The sequence below is a fragment of the Lissotriton vulgaris genome, unplaced genomic scaffold (assembly GCF_964263255.1).
Source record: "Lissotriton vulgaris unplaced genomic scaffold, aLisVul1.2 SCAFFOLD_2385, whole genome shotgun sequence".
NCBI lineage: Eukaryota > Metazoa > Chordata > Amphibia > Caudata > Salamandridae > Lissotriton > Lissotriton vulgaris.
Window position 1 is genome coordinate 168,646 of NW_028242034.1, and position 19,730 is coordinate 188,375.

General features: G+C 43.9%; 1 protein-coding gene across 1 annotated transcript in view; it reads left to right on the top strand.

The window, feature by feature from the left end:
* LOC147669087 (phosphatidylcholine-sterol acyltransferase-like) overlaps positions 1 to 13,816 on the top strand; it is a 127,080-nt gene extending 113,264 nt beyond the window's left edge. Inside the window, exon 3 of the mRNA XM_086948235.1 lies at positions 12,751 to 13,816. Within this exon, the coding sequence (XP_086804361.1) occupies positions 12,751 to 13,292 (542 nt within the window). The 3' untranslated portion in view covers positions 13,293 to 13,816. The remainder of the gene's footprint in view (positions 1 to 12,750) is intronic.
* Positions 13,817 to 19,730: the final 5,914 nt, after the last annotated feature.

Below are 19,730 nucleotides of genomic sequence, written 5' to 3' on the forward strand. Positions count from 1 at the left end.
TGTTCAAGAAATTGAGGACAATGGTCATTGGCTTTTTATGGGGAACTGGCAGGAAGCGAATAGTTTTGGAAAAACTAATGCGACCGAAGCTGGAGGGGGGACTAGCAGTTCCGGACTTCGAACTTTACTATTTAGCGGCACAGCTGCAGGTACTCACACAGGCGATTGCTGCAGAGTTTCGGGGCCCTGACCATATGAGAGGTACAGGGATTCAAAGGCATATCCTTTCATATATAGTCTTGCAACAGGCACTTCTCCCCAGGGATCTATCGCTGGAGGAGAGCACTCTGAAGTCATGCTGGAACCGTAGCCAACGTAAAGCGGGAGTCTTGCATCCTTATGTGGTGCTGACGGCACTTCCACATGGGAGTGATTGGACTGCTCTCGAGGAGTGGGAGCAATTGGGAGTCCAGATGATAGGGGACTTATATGAGGAGGGAGAACTGCTGTCTTTTCAGGCCTTGCAGGAGAGATATGACCTACCGAGAGGTGACGTCTTGATTCATGCTGCGGTAACAGCGGCGATTCGGAAGCATTGGAAGGAGGGGCAGGTAGAACCTAAGACTACAATGGCATGCCAGTATGTAGTAAAGGCAGCGGGGTCCTTCAAAGCGGTTATGTGCCTCCAGTCTCGGTTGCTGCACGAGGGGTTACAACCATTGGCTGACCTAAAGTCAAAATGGGAAGCAGGCATAGGTCGACCGATACCAGACACAACATGGGGGCATGTCCTCAGAAGGGCATGGAAGGGCACTCAGAATGCACGATTACAATTGATACAGTTTTTCATAATACACCGAGCTTATCTGACACCGGGGAAGATTCAGAGGTATTACCAGGTGCAAGATGCAGCATGCCCCAGATTTTTGAAAGAGGGAGTGGAACTGGAGCACATGCTCTGGGACTGCCCAAGACTAGGGAACTATTGGATGGAAGTGGGAGCACTTTTGAATGAAGTTACGAGCATAGATCTGACTTACGATGTGGCTACGTGTGTGCTGCTTTGGTTTCCCCATACAACCAAAACAAAGATAACAAGTAAATTTATAAACCTAGGGCTCATATTAGCGAAGAGAGAAATCACCCTGCACTGGAAGTCAAATGAGGGACCGTCACACAGGCGCTGGAGAGCGGAGCTATATAAATGGGCAAGAAGTGAGAGCACTATTCGGCTGCAACAGTTCTCAACGTTCAAGTCAGGAAAAGGCCCTGGAACAAGCAAGGGCGTGGGAAACCTTAGTACAGGCCTTGTTAGACCTACAAAAGGATGATGAGAGCTAGTGCACTTGGAATACACGAGTAACATCTAGAATTTACAATAAGTCGAGAATGCATCACTGACAACTGAACATCATGCGATGCATTACTTTGGAAGATACATGCCCACACCATTTGAGGGGGGAGGGCATTAGGGCATGTTGGGATATAAATGAAGACATATTTGATGAATGATGGTATTGTGTTTTATAATGGTGTTGTATGATGATAAACCTTCAATAAATATTTTTTTTTTAAATGCTAAAACAGTATGCTAAAAATCACGGAATTATTACAAAATTTAGCTCAGGCGATTAGTATTAGTCAAGATTTGAACTCTTCTGGTAAATGTTAACATTAAAGATTCCGGGGATAAAAAGCCACTCCCGTTGTCCTGTTAAAAGGGTTACACATACCCTTTGGCCCAGTTTCTGAAAGTTGTCAAAACGCAGCACAGCACCCAAAGAGGCTGCGCTGTGTGAAAGCGAGAGAGCAGGAGAACGCCATATTCACAGAGAGATGGTACTCCCCTTCCCTCTCCCTGGTGTTGGTGCTGATTTCATCTGCCGTGCGCCAGGCACACACCTTAGCGCCATAGTGCTAGGATGCGTACCTGAGTCTACCATAGGTTTTATACAGTAAGGGTACCCTTCTTGTGCAAATTACAAAAGCAGGAAAAGTTTAAAACCTTTTCCTACTTTGTATGCATGCTGCACAGTGCAGAACGCCTGGAAAGTTCGTAATGAAAGGAAAAATAAAAATATTTCTCCTTTTAACCCCTGCTTTACAATGTTGTTAATTTTTGTTGCTAAACCCTAGGGACTACTATTAGTAGATAGGGTTTAGTTTAAAAAAACATAGGTGGTTGGTTGCATGGGAACACCCATGTAACACCCCACTTACTGCAAAGACATACAAAGCAGTGTTTCGCACTGTTACTTTTCCATATAAACCAAACTATGTCCAGATTACACCATTGCGATCAGCGTCCAAGTTCCTAAAGAGTGCTTGGGTGCACGGTTAAAACTACGCACAAGTTCAGTGGTTGTCACAATGTAGAACAAACGTATTTTTGTTGTATTACTGCTTGGCAGTAAATAGAGACATTTCAGAGAACTGAAGTATATAAAGGATGTTAAGAACATTCCTAGAATATAAACTGCTCTGTTTTTTTGTAACAGTATCAATTTTATAATAAAGCATGGCTCTAATGTAAATCGTCTTTTGATGCTGACCTTCTAACCATAGTATCTACCGTCACCCCAAGAGGCGCCCTCGACCCAGAAGCAATCTGCATACGTTTTCCCCTGGTAGGAAAATGGAAAGTCTCCTTTCAATGGAGCATCTCACGGATTGGGTGTGTCTGAAAAGTTTTGGCGCTCTGTCCATCATCTCCTTGTGTTTGCTTTGTTCACCCTAAGTTGCAGGGTATGCCCAGACTTGGGTCCCTTGCTCACTTTGCTACTGGATTCAAGCAATCTGGCTGATGAGGGGTGTTACCCCGAAACCGGCCCCAGGATGCATGTTTCTTGTCCAGGGAAGACCAGGCTTTGCAGTTCGGGATGGCCTGTTCCCATGAGGCACAGGGTCAAGACTAATTTGCATATAGCTGGGTCTGAACTGGGGTGGCGAAGTGAGCTAAAGAACAATGATGGATTCAACCCAGATCTATTACTGGGGGAAGAGTGTCTTAAAAATGTCAGCGCTCCATCCATCATCTCCTTGTTTTTGCATCTCAAGAATTGTCAGACAGAGCTCGGAGACAGCTGAACTTGCCTTATGCCATCTTTGAAACCGCCTCAGATTGTAGAATTTTATGATTGTCTTGTAGTAAATTCAGAGGAGATGCTCTAAAAGAAGGGTACATTGTGTTTGGACTTTCTTACAGCCTTTAAAAAATCACTAGCTTGCAACTAGTATGAGAAAAGCTTCCACTTAAGAGACTTTTGAACACAATTGGGCTTGAAAAATGACAAAAACGAGATGCCTCCTCCTGCCTGCCTGAAAGATCTAAGGATCCTGATCTCTCTTGCACCCAAGCTTTCAAAGTGTGTTTCTAGAGTGAGAGCAGCTGCCTCCTAGTGTATCACGGAGGTAAAGGTCAAAGAAAGACATTTCTACAGAAGAACTAGATGAGCAGGTGATGCTGCACTTTAACTTTGCCCTGACTGGGGAAGTGATCAAGCTTGTCTCCCTTGGCCACATGTACTCTGGTAGCCTAGGATTTGTCTGTAACAATCAGGGTATATTAGGAGCGGCCAGGAGGAAGATACGGTTGTAAGTCCATAAATGATTCACTCATAGACTGGAGTAACAGGTAAGTGCTGTTTATTCTGGTCATCCACTCTCAGAATACAAGCATTGCCAACATTCTAACATGAACTCCCGGGCGTACTAACAGGTGTGGAGAAGGAGGGGTGGGAGGAAGATACCAAGGAGAAGAAGGAGGGGAAGATTACATCACATCTCCTTACCCATGAAATATAACAAGGCAACAGAAAATTGAGTTATCTATAAACAGCTAGTTAGTCATAGCACGTCTATCCCTGCTCCAAGTATGTCCATCCTCCAGCTGCACCACATTGTCGCAGTGCTCCATTCATTCTGAGGAGAAAAAAAAATTTGCTCTGCCCAACCTGTACATGAGTTGGTTTCCTTACCTCAACTGAGTTGTTAACTTTGAGGTTAAGTTCTTTCACCCCATGTTTTCGGTTATACCAATTTTTGTAACTGGTTTGATGTCGCTGGACTTTCTGATGACTCTCCCTACTGTTGTTTGCCACAGCTTTTCCCCCATCTAGCCAGAGGGGGTTCAATTTTGTGCCAGGCTCTCTTCCTCTTAGGGCTACAAAAGGGGAGATTCCACTGACGAGGTTAGGTGCTGTTTGATAGGCACATATGCAATGTCTAAGGGAATCATCTATGTTAAAGCCATTGGTGATCGCCAGTTGGATATGTTCTTTGATCATGCGGTTTATCCTCTCCGCTAAGCCGTTGGCTTTTGGACAGTAGAGTGCAGTTTTTTCGTGCTTGATATTTAAGTCCTTATGAAATGTCTTCATTTCTTCAGAGGTAAACTGCACCCCATTGTCGGTTACTAGAACCGCTGGTATCCCTTCAAATGAGAAGACAGATTTTAGAAACGTGATGAGATTATTGGTTGTAGTGGTAGATGTGAATCTGACATTTACCCAGTGTGAGGTGTAATCTACTAGAACAAACATAAATCTTTTTTAGGGCCCTAAAGCCTCCATAGGACCAATTATGTCCATAGCGAGTTTTGTCCATGGTATTTCCGGTACTTCTATTGGAGACAAGGGAACTTTGCGCAAGATTTTAGTTTTGACGCTTCTAGCGCAACTAATACACTCCTTGACTTTCACTTCTGCCATTGCGTCCAGTTTCGGGAACCAAAAGCTATTCCTGACTTTTGTTTTGGTAATACTTCTTCCCAAGTGTCCCTCATGGGAAAGGTATATTATTTGATCTCTGAGGGCGGCAGGTGGGACTATTTTCTTATTGCGATAAACCTTGTCGTCAATGATGGTTAGTTCATGTTTTACCACCCAAAACTCCTTCATATCATCCATGACATCACTGCATTTCTTTGGCCAGCCATTGATTATTACGTTTTTTAGAGAATTCCTTTTAGAGTCTTTCTTCATCCCTTCTTCCCATTCTGCCTTAGTGATAGAAGGAAGTTGGATGGCTAGGATGGGAGCATCCAACGGATCCTCTTGGTGGTTAGTCATGAGGGGTGACCTAGATAAGTAATCTGCCACCACGTTTCTTGTCCCAGCAGGTATTCAATTTTAAAGCAAAAATTATCTAACCCCAGAAGCCATTTTGCTATTCTAGGTGTTTCGCAATGAACTTGTTTAGCTGAAAAAATGTACGTTAATGGTTTATGGTCCGTTAAGACCGTGAATTTTGTCCCCTAAAGAAAAAATTAAAAATGATTAATGGCCCGGTAACATGCTAAGGCTTCTCTCTCGATTACGGAATAATTCTGTTCTGATTGACTCAAGGCACGGGAAGCAAACGCTATGATGGTCTCACCCTCTTCCCCTTTCTGTGATAGAGTTGCTTCAAGACCTTTGTTTGAGGCATCAGTGCTTAAAATAGTTTTCTTTTTATGGTCAAAGGGGCCAAGAGCAGGTGACTCAATGATTTCATGTTTTAATCTGTTTACTATCTCACAGTGTTTTTCCTCCCACTTAAATTCTTGTTTAGCCTTCAGAAGTTCTCGTAACCTCTCACATTTTTCAGAAAACAATGGAATGAACTTTGCCATATACTCAATCAGGCCTAAAAAGGACTTGAGTTCTTCTTTATTTGAGGGGAATGGTGCATCTTTCAGTGCTTGAATTAAGCTGTGTTTAGGCCTGATCCCTTCCTGTGAGATTTTATTCCCAAGGTAATCTACCTCTCTTACTTTTACCTTGCAATCGTCCCACTTCACAGTCAACCCTGCCTCAGATAGTGTAGCACATACTTTCCTGAACACAGTGTCGTGCTCTTCTTAAGTAGCTACATAGACTAAAACATCATCTTGGAAACACATTCTGTTCAGAATGCCATCAAGCACTTTCTGCATCATTTTTTGGAAAACAGCAGCAGCTGAAGCAAGGTCGAATGGCATCCTCCTGAACATAAACGTGCCGAATCGGGACGAGAATTCGGTCAAGGGTCTGGACTCCGGGTGGAGTTCAACCTGTTAGTAGCCATGGATAGATCATTAACAGAGAAGAATTTGGCTTTTCCCATTGTGCTCAGCATTTCATTTATATTGGGGAGTGGGAATCTCTCAACCCAAATATTCTCGTTAAGTCTGCGTAAGTCAATGCAAAGGCGGATGCCTTTCCAATTAGCTTTCGAAGCAATAACGATGGGTGCTAGCCACTCAGATGAATCAATGGGTTGTATGACCCCTAAATTGGCACAGTTTGTTTAGTTCAACTTTCAGAGGCTGTCTCAAAAGGAGGGGAACTTGGTGCCAAACCTGTTGTCCATAAAACCTGCCATGTCTGACCTTTATTTTATGTTGGTATTTTGTCAAAAGTCCCAGTTCATCAGAAAATAGACACGGGAATTTGTCACAAAGAGTCTTCCCCAGGTTAGAATCTTCCACTAGGATGACCTTTTCCTTATTATTGGGTCGAGTATGATGCCAAGCTCCTTCTGGTGTTTCCACCCCAAAAGGTTAGATCCTTCACTCACCAGATACGCTTTTCCTACTGTGGACCTTCCTTTAAAGTTTATTTGTGCTTCCAGCATGCCCACCAGGGGAATAGGATATTTGGTGTAACCTTGTGGTGTAATATCTGGTTTATTTATTACTGTGCTTTGATCTCCCAAGATTTTCTTATAATCTTCCACGTTCAGCAAGGTAAAGGGGGAACAAGAGTCCGCAAATATTTCTATAGATTTGTTGTTGAGTAATATTTTACATTTAGGGTAATCTGGAACAGAACCATCACATGTACTTTTCACTTGAAAAATGAACTTCTGTTGTTCATCGCTCTCGACTTTACCTGCTTTGACTTGGCAGCTGTCTCCTTCCCTACAAACTCTGGCTAAATGTCCTCTTCTATTGCACCTCTTGCAATGAGCATTGCGTGCGGTACAGAATGGACTGTTGGCCAAATGGTTATTGCTCCCACATCTGTAGCATTTGAGGCCAGGATGTTCCTTTATAGGTTTGTTAAGTGGTTCCCCTTTATTTTTGACTTTCAATACATTAGTGATAGCCTCTTCTACCTGTACCAAAACCACCACTTCCTCAGTTACCTTTATCTCTTTCATGCATTTAGCAGTGTGTTCAATCGATTTGGCTATGGAGATAGCTACTTCCAATGTGGAATTTTTGGCCAATAACTTTTCTTTTATCCTACTGTTACTCGTGCCTATGACTAACTGATCTCGTATGAGGGAGTCATTGAGTTCCCCAAAGTCACACCTTTGGGTGAGGCCTCTTAACACGGCTATGTAACTTTTAACAGATTCGTTCTTGCCCTGAGCACGGTTGAAAAATGTGTGGCGCTCTAAGATAACGTTTATTTTATCACCAAAATGGTTTCCTGCCTTTACCAGGGTAATTTCATATGCATCCAGTTCCTCATCCTCTTCTAATTCCGGTCTGGCAGGGTCTCATACACTTTATGAGCATAGACCCCCAGATTATGAAGGAGAATGTGCTGTTTGCGCACTGCTCAGAATCTTTCTCCCCCCATGGCAATTAAATAAGATTCGAATAATTTAGTCCATTCTTTCCTGTGGATATCAGGTTCCCCAAATTCGTTTAAAAATGAGGGAGGTTGACAGATCCCCGGCGTACCCATGCTTGGGTCTTGGGAACGCAGGGGTGCTGGGAGAACCCCAGAAGGAAGACCAAGGATACTTCACAAGTGAAAATCACCCACGGAAAATTGTAGGAAGATGTAACACCACTCAAAGATGTCCCAGAAGGGATTAATGGTGTGCTTGACCTTGGAGATGGCAAAAGTTGTAAGTTGGTCTCTCCCCCATGGGGAGGCTGGTAACATCCAAAACTGAAAGAGTGGTAGATGTAGGGTGACTCAGGCTAAGAAAAGACAAGAGAGTGCTCTTCACGAGAAAACAACAACAGCGGATAGAGATTATCTTGCGACCACGTAACCAAAAGCGAGGAACCTGGGAAGTTATTGATTTAGGTGGCACAGTCTCGAGAAAGGAAACCGTTTTTTTTTTTATGTGGTCACTGTAAAAACTTAAAACCCAAGCCCACTCAGTCTCATGGAGAAAAAATATAGCGTGAGTCACAGTTACGTTAGAAATAATTGCCCGCAGTAGCAGATCAAATGATAACAGGACACCGAAGATTTGACTGCTATAGTGAAGGTAGTAAATCAGTCACATGTAGAAGGTGAGCTGAATCGGTGAAGCCACAAAAAAATATAGCGTGAGTTCCAGTTACGTTAGAATAATTGCCCGAAGTAGCAGATCAATTGAAACCAGAGGCACTGAAGATTTGACTGCTATAATGAAGGTAGTAAATCAGTCACAAGTAGAAGGTGAGCTGAATCAGTGAAACCACAACTGTAGCGTAGGACGCCTCACCGTGTAACATACGCAGGAGAATGTCACAGCACAAAAGCACCTCACTGTGTATCAGCTGCAGTGCAGGGCGCCTCACCGTGTAGCATACTGAGGAGAATGTCACAGTACAAAAGCACCTCACTGTGTATCAGCTGCAGTGCAGGGCGCTCCACCGTGTAGCATGCTGAGGAGGAGAAGAGGCTACTTTATTCCGAACAGGATCTGGAGAAGCTCAGATGGGAGGTTCTGGCAGCGGAAGGCGTGGAAAAGGGCGCCCAGGATACAACTCAGGGCGGGGGAAGGATGGGGCGACGGAAGGAGGCAGCTGAGACGGAGGGCAGGGCTTGTGGCGGAGGCTGCTGAGAGCCAATGAAAGACTCCGGTGTGGGATGAAGTACCTCAGGAAACGCTGTCCAATAGCGCCCATGGAGCAGCGAAAGGCAGTGCTGCAGATTGCAGGGCGCTCCGGGGATCCTCTGCACTTGAGCGGAGGTACGATCCGAGGACCCCAATGATTAGATCATCAAACTCACTGGAGCGGCCAAAAGGTAGCTGGTGCACCGGATAGCTGCAGGGCACTCCGAAGACCATCAGCACAACAGGGGACCTCAGGGAACCAGGCTCCGAGGACCCCGGTGCCTGGCTCTGCGACACACACTAGAGCAGACAAAAAAGATCTGGAGCACAGGATCAGCCCCGCAGGAATCAGGAATCGGCCGTCACCACACAAAGCAGAGATGACAGCTTCCACGGAACAAAAAAAGGAAGCACTGCTCAACACGCTAACTCCAACACCAGTAGAAGACAGGATCTTCCTCAGGTAAGAGGAAAAACAACAAAGATAATCAGGCAGCCATGGAATTACTTGACGTGGAACAGTTGAAACTGACCAACAAAGTCCACAGATTGACACGCTGAAGTAGAATAAAGAGTCTATGAAGATATCTCTGGTAGAGCAATACACAGGAGTACCGTTTCATGGAAGGTCGAAGTGTGTCATTTTCATCCTTGAATGAGAGAGCATAGAAAGGGGAGATGAATAGAGCTGCCCCCTGCGAAGGATCGTCGCCAGTGTTTTAAGTCCATAAATTATTCACTCATAGACTGGAGTAACAGGCAAGTGATGTTTATTCTGGTCATCCACTCTCAGAATACAAGCATTGCCAACATTCTAACATGAACTCCCAGGTGTACTAACTTGTGTGGAGGAGGAGGGGTGGGAGGAAGATACCAAGGGGAAGAAGGAGGGGGAGATTACAACAGATACATATAAATCTTATAAATTTGGAGACGTCCACAATAATAGGACAAGGTGCTGAGGGTACCCAAAAAGGACACAACTTTAGTGGGTAAGATTCCCTGGTGTGTCTGACTAAGACCTTTTTGTCACAAGAAACAAGGCTTTAATGAGTTGGCATACAGAAGATCCTTACACGACTGCAGCCTTGCTCTACTGGAGAATTTGGGAGCTCTAAAAGAAACACAGAACTAAGTGCAAAGGCAGAGAGACAGAGAGGGGTTATAAGTGGTTAAGTAACCCCAGTGACCAGACAACTTCAGCATCTATGATATTTAAGTTGGCTCTACTCAGACATTTTGACAACTTTGATGCTTAACCTGGACTCCAAATCCGACAGTGCCATCCTGAAGCTGTCCTTCTTGGCCACTGTGACTTCCATTGCCCCATTGGAGGATTTTGGCCTACAGAAAAGTGGCTAAGAGCCTAATTTAGGGTTTGGTGAGTAGGTACTTCACGACAACCATGGAGTACCCTGTCCAACAAACTGACGATGCACCACTTTGATTTGGAGCCAAATGGACCATGATGTTTCTACAGGGGAAAGCCTGCACTGATAGACCGGTGGATTTAGGCTGTTGATGTACATCAGACCGCCCGCCTTATTGAGGGTGGATTGCCTTATGCTTGTTTCAGTTTGGGGTCACCAGGGAAATCATGGTTGCCCTTAACAGAAACAATAAAAGTAGCCTCTGAGAGCACTCAGGTGCGTGATCTACAATCTCTCATCTGATGGATCTTTTGAAGTTGACTGAGAAGCAAAGTTAGCAATAATAAACAATTCAACTTTCGTGAAGCCCATTTGGCACCGCAATAAGGACCAAAAATCGGAAAATAAAGTTGAGTAGTTTTCTTACTAATTAATAATCAGACCAGTATATCTGCATATCAAGAGAATATTAAAAATATACAGAATTACATCTGACACACTGAAATATCACAACAGGTTCAGTCTCTGTAATAAGATATGAAATAATCACAGCTGCAGCAATACAAAAACTAAGAAATAGGAATAGGTGTTCCTTAAATAACCTCCGATTCTCTCTCCGAAACATGAATACATTCTAAAGTCATCTAATTAGGGCTTTCTGTCCAGAACAAGGATGGTCTGAAAAATAGGGTCTCAAAGAAATTCAGACACGTGAGAAGTTGTCAGCACAATAAAGACTCCAGTAGAAGTCTTCCAGAATTGGAATAAGTGTCTAGCATGAAGCTTCACACTTGCAAGAATAAAGGAAGAAGGCAGGTATGTACTCCTCAAAGTCTAAGATAATCTGCCTTAACAGTTTGAGCACTAATTCAAATCAGTAATGCTCCAACAGCAACACATCACCCAGACCCAATCAATTCCCTTCTTGGGGTACGCATTTGCAACATTATCAGACGTTCCCATTCCACAGAACTTGGACAGTAACTGCAACCTTGAACATTTTCCGTTTCCTGATATGCGATGACAAGGAGGCTCCATCTGCTCATTAGGTCTTCACATTTCTTGCCAAGATTTCTCTTCTCAGCCCTTACTATCATGAAACTAGTACAGACAAAAATACTCCTTTTCACTAGCAAATAAAACCTTGAGAATGCACCTGTAAGGGAAAACTGACAGAGAAAACCAATTTCAAAATGAAGGCCTTTAATCAGGCTAACTTTACCCATTCAAACGTGCTTTTCAAAAACATGGTTATACTTGTACACATATAACTCGAGAACAAATGCAATATGTGAGTAAAAGCTTACATGAATACTCTTTCAAAGCTAACTATCAGAACATATGCAATGGGACAAAGTATAAGTACAAACGTGAATACAGAATAAGTCTTCATGTTAAATTCAACATTAGGGCACACGTTTATAAAAACTCTGGTTTTCACAGTTAATATACTTCATTATTGCGTTTTAATGTTCACATGTTCATAAAGTTATGACACACAGTGAATATAGTGTCACATATAAGTGCATAAGGGCATTTCTGTGACTCATTAGGATGGAGTCTACAATGCTCTACTCCACCTCCAAAGTCTGGGAGAAGATTCCCATGAAGTCTGGATCATTCATATTTTGATTTTTTTTAATTAACTCCTGCTTTGAACACTGTTAGTGCCTTCAAATGAGCTTTTGCCAAAACAGAAATGTCACAGAGATGGTGGAGATCACTAAATATGGTGAATGGTAGTATAACTTAATGACTTCCACTCCCTTGACGGATGACGAGTCACCTTCCAAACTCTAAAGAAGGCCGTAAGTATGAACATACGGGAAGGCAGCAGGAAAAGGCAGCAAAGGGATTCTTTCAGTGAAATGAAATGACCTTTGCAGATATAAATTTAAAGTGGATCCCACTTAACCATTTGGCACTAAACAGGAGGGCGCAAAAGAAACCACAAATTCAGCATTCACCGCCTCATGTACCAACCCCTTGCCACCCACAACCAAGCTCAACCATTATGCTTTACCTGACCCGTGCTTTATCAAGGTTGGCCTGAAAAGGTGCCTAAATTCCAGTCACACAATCCTCACAGATTAACATTGACATTTTCAATCCCAATTGTTTCTTATGGGCCCTCTTTACTTTTTTCATTAAAAATGTATACCTGTGGATCCCACTTTACGTACGTTTATAATTTTAGTTTTCTACCTTGACTTAATCTTTTGCTGCTGCTTAAATATTTTGCTAACATTTTCTCTGAGAAAAGTCTACTGCTTAGCACCTCAGCTCAGAGGGTTGAGCCTCGGGTTCTGCCTTAAAACCTTTTATTCCCTTCTTATCAAATTGTCACATTAACTTTAAGGGAGCTCATTCCTTGCTCTAACTTAGTTAATGATCAAGAACATCACATATCTATGTTTTGAAAGGATATGTTTAACACCCTTTTGAAACACACTGTGTTAGATTATGGGTCACTAATATAGGTTACTGTTCTCCACGTCCACTCTAGATTTTCAAAATATCCACATGAACCTAATCTCAAAAGTCATTTAAAGAGAAATGAATTACATTGAAGGCATTCTGAAAATCTGGCATGGCATGTTCCTGAAAACTTCAAGATTGACAATTAAAAAAATCACGTTTTAACACCTAAAGAAGACTGTTTCAAATAATACAAACTTTTGTCTTTTAGGAGATAACCAAGGGATTCCAATGGTCTCCAACATCAAGATTCGGGAAGAGCAGCGCATGACCACATCCAACCCCTGGATGATTCCAAGCAACCTAGCCTGGCCAGAGACCCATGTGTTTGTGTCTATGCCTTCCTACAACTACACCTATGCTGACTACAAGCGTTTTTTCCAAGATATTGATTTTGAAGATGGCTGGTACATGTGGGAGGACACCAAAAACATACTTGAAGGCCTACCGCCTCCTGGTGTCGAAGTCTTTTGCATCTATGGCACTGGGATCCCAACACCAGAGACTTATACATATGGTGAGGACTTCCCACCAGGAGAGCCTATAAATATTACATACGCTGATGGGGATGATACAGTAAACACACGGAGTATGAGCCTGTGCAAGCGCTGGACCAAACAACAAAAGGAAAAGGTCCATGTCATTGAGCTAGAAGAGGTTGACCATCTGAACATTGTTTTCAATAATAGATCATTGAGCATCATCAATGAGATCCTGCAGGGAGACTATGGTAACAGTGATGGGCTAGATTAGTGACATGGGAAAGCATGGGTGTGGAGGAGGGAGAACACTGACTGACAGCAGCAGGGAGAATATTCTATTTACCTAGATGACAGATGACTTTGGGACATTCTCTTGTATCTTTAGACGTATGCACATAGATTATATAAAGGTTGCTCTTACTAAATGTAGGTACTTGTTCTTTAGCAGTTGCTTCTACGGTGTATGCAACCAACAGACAGCTAAGTAAACAGAAGTGCTGTGTTTATTCACAGTAATGGAACAAGCTTTGAACACACCTCCTTGCTAATGCACCACATCTGTGCTCTGTGGTGGGATGTCCCCCTGTGTTTGGTCTGTAAAGCTCCTCAAATTAAAGATATCACATGAAAATGTGTAGTAATGTTTATAGGACCGCAGTGTTAGGTGGGTGCATTAAACATATACATTGGTTTCCCTGCTTTGATTGCAAGTGGCCATCTTAGAGACTATGAGCTCTGCATCACTGTGCCCAACACCAGAGCCACACATGTTCACCATAAATATTATTCTATTAATATGCCTATGATCATTTTTGTGTGTACGATCATTTCACAGATCTATAGATGTTTTCAAGAAGAGCAAAAAGCATGAATTTCAAGGAACCATACCCAATACTGTCACACCCAGTGGCCATGAGGTCAATATAATCATTTAATACAGAAACTGAATATTCTGTTATTTCCTCGGTAGGACAACACCACTTCAGTGCTTACAGTATATTAAATTACAGAAAATGTTTCACTGTCATATGATAAGTCAAAGGACATTGGTGAAAAAGTCCATAAAAATTGAAGCACATAACTTCCGCCTTTTAGAACGTCCTAAGCAAATGATCACTTAAGACGCCAGTAGTATCACACTGAGTGTTAAACTAAAGGCCCTGATTATGAGTTTGGGTGTTATTTATCGCACAAGATAAATAACAATAACACAGGGTAGGTTATGTATTGTGTGCGATAAATAACATCTATAATCAGTTTGAAGGAAATAACATGCAGATTTGATGTTTAACACACCAAAATCCACATGGTATAGTTAATACCAATAAATGTCCCCTGTAAAATGTAAACAGGCTTAATATGTCAAAATTAAATGACAGCTGAGATATTTAACGCAGCCCAACTCGTAATTCCATCCCGTGCGCAAACAGGGGTTTATGCACGGGTCGGAACTTACTGACCCACTCGCAATCAGGGCCCAAGTCGCTTCAAATGACAGGTTCAGATAAAAGTACTTTTAGAAGAATTAAGAGGGACTGAGGGGTTTAAAGTTAATTTACATGGGCAGTTAGTGTCAGGCTCCAACCCCCATCTCCTTCTAGAGCATTTAAAATTGGCATTCTGAATTGGATATAGACCTCACTAGAAGCAGATTGCAGAGACTGCCAGGGGCAGCTCCTCCACTATGGCAGAGGAGTGTCGCCCCCTCCCCCCACACACTGCTTTTAAGCAATGCAAAGAAGCATAAAATGATAATAACTTGAATTTATTATTATTTTATGCTTCGTGGCGTGTTCTGCTGCTTTGCGGGCGTGCGGGTGTGGGGGCTGCTCTGCTCAAGGAGCAGGACAGGGGAGGAGTGGTTTACCCACTCCTCAGTGCGCAGTGACTGTTTGGTCGTCCCTCTCACGGGCTGTCCAAACCAGTCATGCGAACTTTCCCCTTTCTCCGTGCAGGTTGCTTTACAGCCTGCATGGAGAACAAGCCCAGGCTCCCATTTCCTGGTTAAGCGTCCAACCAGGAAGCTCACAAACAATCACAACGCTGCTTTGCAGCGTAGTAATTGGTCAGGGGAGCGTGGGTGCCTACCAATCACAAAGCTGCATAGCAGCGTTGTGATTGGTTAATGGGGCCTGGCGGTGCTTCAGTCCGGAGAAGAGAAGCAGTGAAGACACGGGACCCAGCCCAACAGTAATTTTTTTTTTTAAATAGAATGTGTGATCCTTTAACCCCCCTGCCGCATGACCCACCCATCCCACCACCCACAAGCCATGCCGGCCGCGACTGGAGACTGCCACTGATATGCTTAAAGTCAGAAGAGTAACTCAACATCAATTGGGGGAATTCTGTAATTGCTGGAGTTCTGGTACCAGTTAAAGTGCATACTCAGCATTTAAGGTTGTCAGAACCACTTTCAGTTGGCCATGGGGCACTCGGGGGTTACTGGGCCCAACTGTCGTGGTTGAGGCCTTTTGCTCCTAATGTCCCAGCGCCCAAACTGCTATGGATCCGGAGAAACTAGGTCAAGTACCCTTCAGCACTTGAATCTCGGTGTTAACTGTAGAAAAGCAGGCAGACGCTCTCTGAGGGGGAGGGTGAAGATACAGGTAAGTGAACATGACTAATAAAAGCAAATCTTTCTATGGGGAATGGTTTATTGTTTGTACTGTTTACACATAGAAATAAAATACTTCTGTTCCTTATAATTCAAACTATACACTTACAAAGGAATAATGATATACACAAGCAATAATACATCCCTTGGAGGTCGGGGGTCCAGTAGTTGTCAGGCAAATCCCGGTGACACCTTCTTCCTTGTAATTTGCTTGGGGTTATTCCACATTCACTGTTTGACACATCCAGGCAATGCTCACTATTAGGTTGCACTTAAGAATTCCCCTTTGACACTTCAGGAATTAGTCAAAAGTGTCTATGGTGCTGTTGCACCTTTAGTAGTGAGTCCCCCGGGGCCCAATAGGCCCAGTTCACATCTTACCCACCTTTGAATGATGGAAACGTTCAGCATTGCAGAGCAGAGGGGGTCCTCAATGCGGGAAAGCACAAGTACTGATCCTACTTGGAGAAAATCAGGCTGCTCCTGGACCATTCAGCAGCACAGGCTCTCCCTCTTGGGAGACCCTGCCAGCTTCTCCAGTTACCAGAGCAGCTCCAAGCTTGCAAAGATTTTGTAAGTTCGCCTTCCCGAGTGGGAGATAGGGATGGATAAATCCTTGTCAACTCCCGACTGTAGACTAGCGAGGGTGCGGTGTCATCCATGGCCAGTCACGTGCAGTTCTCTCACTATGCATGCTTGATCAATCAAATGCATCCTCAGCCTTTCCCTCAGGTGACGACGGCCTATACCTCTTGGCAACTTAGGTACCGGCAGCAACTCCTTGCATACATGGTTAACATGGTACTCTGATAATTGGGCGCAGACTCCACTGGTGTAAATGCCTCCACCATGGGGGTTACGAGTCTCAGCGCTCCTATCATATTTCTCATTTAGCCCAAACTATTTGGAGTTGGGCTCTCTGATACATAATTCACTGGTGCCATTCCAAAATATTGAACCCTCAGCAGCCAAGGTGCAAGTAATTGCCTGCTACTTATTTTATTTCTACACCTTTGGTTTAGCATTCACATGTATTAGGATACATTTAGCTGCTGTAGCCGTATACATACAGAATAGGCAACACACTTCGATATTCAGAATTCCAGTCAACAAAGCCTTCCTGGAAGGTTTTAAAAGAGTCAGTCCTCCTAGGGTGCCATCAGCCCCCATATGTATTCTCAAGATTGCATTAACAAGATTAATGGGCCCACCATGTGAGCCCCTCTACTCCTGCACCCTACAATTTTTATCTTGGAACATAGCATTCTTGGTCGCTATCACATGGCTTAGACGTGTCAGTGAGCTTCAGGCACTAACTTTAGAAGAACCTTTCTTCTAATTACATAGGGACAGGGTTGTACATCACACCAGCCCCGAATTTCTTCCAAAGGTGGTCTCACAGTTCCACCTTAATCAATTTATTGAACTTCCTGTCTTTTTTCCCCAACCTGACTCAGTTGCTGAAAGAGCTTTGCACACATTAGATGTAAAAAGAGCTCTCATGTACTACTAAATCATTTTGGAAGACATGTTGCTTTCTCAAAACCCCACAAAGGAAAGGCCATTTCTAAAGCCTGCATTGCATGATGGATTTCTAAATGCATCCAAGCATGCTATGCTGAATCTAAAAGAACTTTACACATTCCTCCTAGAGCTCACTTCACTCTTAAAATAGTAGCTTCTATAGCCTTCCTAGGAAATATACCTTTAGCTGGCACATGTAAAGAAGCTACATGGTCCACATCACATACATTTAGAAAACATTTCTGTGTAGGTGTACTGGCCCATCAGCAAGCCAATGAGGGTCAAGCAGTTCTATGTACCCTATTTCAAACAGCTGTAACTCACAGGCTAGCCACCACTTATGGAGGAGGGCTGCTTTACAGTCTATGCTAAGCATGTGTACCTACAGCCACATGTGCCTCAAACAGAAAATGTTACTTACCCAGTAAGCATCTGTTTGTGTAGTGCTGTAGTGCTGGACTGTTCCCATGAGGCACAGGGTCAAGGCTGATTTGCATATGGCCATGTCTGAACTGGGGAGGTGTGGAGTGCAACAAAACTATGGATTTAGGCCCAGATCTCTGTACTGGGGTGAATGTATGACATTGTTCTGCATTCTGTCCATCAACTGTTGTTTTGCATTTTGTCACCCCGAGTGGGATGGGTATGCTCAGATGTGAGTCCCATGCTCTCCACACCACTGGAGTCAAGCTATCCGGGCTGAAGACGGCTGATAGCCAGAAACCGTTCTAAGATGCTTGATTCCGGTCCAGGAAAGACATGGCTTGGCAGTTCGGGCTGGACTGTTCCCATGAGGCACAGGGTCAAGGCTGATTTGCATATGGCCATGTCTGAACTGGGGTGGTGTGGAGTGCAAAAAAACGATGGATTTAGGCCCAGATCTCTGTACTGGGGTGAATGTATGACATTGTTCTGCATTCTGTCCATCAACTGTTGTTTTGCATTTTGTCACCCCGAGTGGGATGGGTATGCTCAGACGTGAGTCCCATGCTCTCCACACCACTGGAGTCAAGCTATCCTGGCTGAAGACGGCTGATAGCCAGAAACCGGTCCTAGGATGCTTGATTCCGGTCCAGGAAAGACATGGCTTGGCAGTTCGGGCTGGACTGTTCCCATGAGCCACAGGGTCAAGGCTGATTTGCATATGGCCATGTCTGGACTGGGGTGGTGTGGAGTGCAAAAAACGATGGATTTAGGCCCAGATCTCTGTACTGGGGTGAATGTATGACATTGTTCTGCATTCTGTCCATCAACTGTTGTTTTGTAGATTCACATGCCCCACCCTACTCCCTGGACGCCTATGTCTGTTACAGTTACCTTCACAAACTCCTTTCGCATGAACATCTCAATAAACTACACTTTTCTTCCTGTTTCCTCCTCACCCGCCATGTGGGAAAACAATCTAACAGTGGAGTAGATGACCATGCGCATTACCAGCAAGAGGAGGAGTCCCTACCTCGTGAATCAAAAGACCTTTGTTGAAGAAAAACAACTTGTACACATCTGAGCCCAACACTAGACTGCAGGATTATGCCAAGCACATGAATCTACAGCACTATCTGCCACTACCAGGTGTGTATTGGATAAGTCACTTTTTCCTTGCTTAGTGTTCATGGCCTGTCTGAAATGACTCCTAGGTTTTGCATTGTGTGCACACGAGGACCAACTGCTTAAAATATTCACAAATTAACCCTCTGTATTCTCAGGCATGGTTTAGCTTCATCGCACTCTTATATACACCATGACCTCTAACAAGCGGGCTGAGTGATTTTTGGCACCATACAGTCATCTTTTTGCACACTGACTGATTTGTGACCAACCAGTCATTTTGAGTTGCAATAGATGTAGATTCTCACCCCCTAAGGTGGAAACCCTGCACATTTTGTTATTTAGGAAGTAAACACCTATCATGAAAAGAGAGACCTACCAGTGGCGCTATGGCTCTGGTAAGATTACCATCTAAGTCCTCAAAGAACTTTCTGGAGCTCTTTGCCACTTAGAGTACAGGGTAGAGTGTCTTTATCCAAGATGGTGATGCTTCCTCTCTTGCTGTACTACTTTCATAATCTCCCAGTCCATATTCCCAAATCCACATTCCATGCATTACATTCAGCGGTGGGGAGCTTAATCTGGAACAAGAGGGGCAGCGAGTCAAGCTCTGTAAGTGCAATTGCCCATAGACACAGGTGGGTTGGTAGCCTCGAACTTTGAACATTGATGTTTGGTAGCACAGCTACAGTGGCCCGCGCGCTGGCCAGCGGGATAAGTCACAGAGAAACCGGGTCTCCTCGTAACTGCCTGCACATAGCGGGTGGCCCAGCAGACCTTTCTGCCCCATGCCTGACTCCCACCAAACGCTAATGGGTACTTATAGCATTTGCAAGCCTTTAATGTAGTTGTGACTCATGCCGCGTAACCCTCCATACTACATTGAGAAACAATTTAGTGACATGCTAGCAGGATGGTATGGAGGCCTGAAAGGCAGCAGGAGTGGACACGCTGGGTGCATTGTTCCAGGATGGGGCACTTCTGCCCTATGATAGATTGATTACAGGCAGAGCATAAACTTCC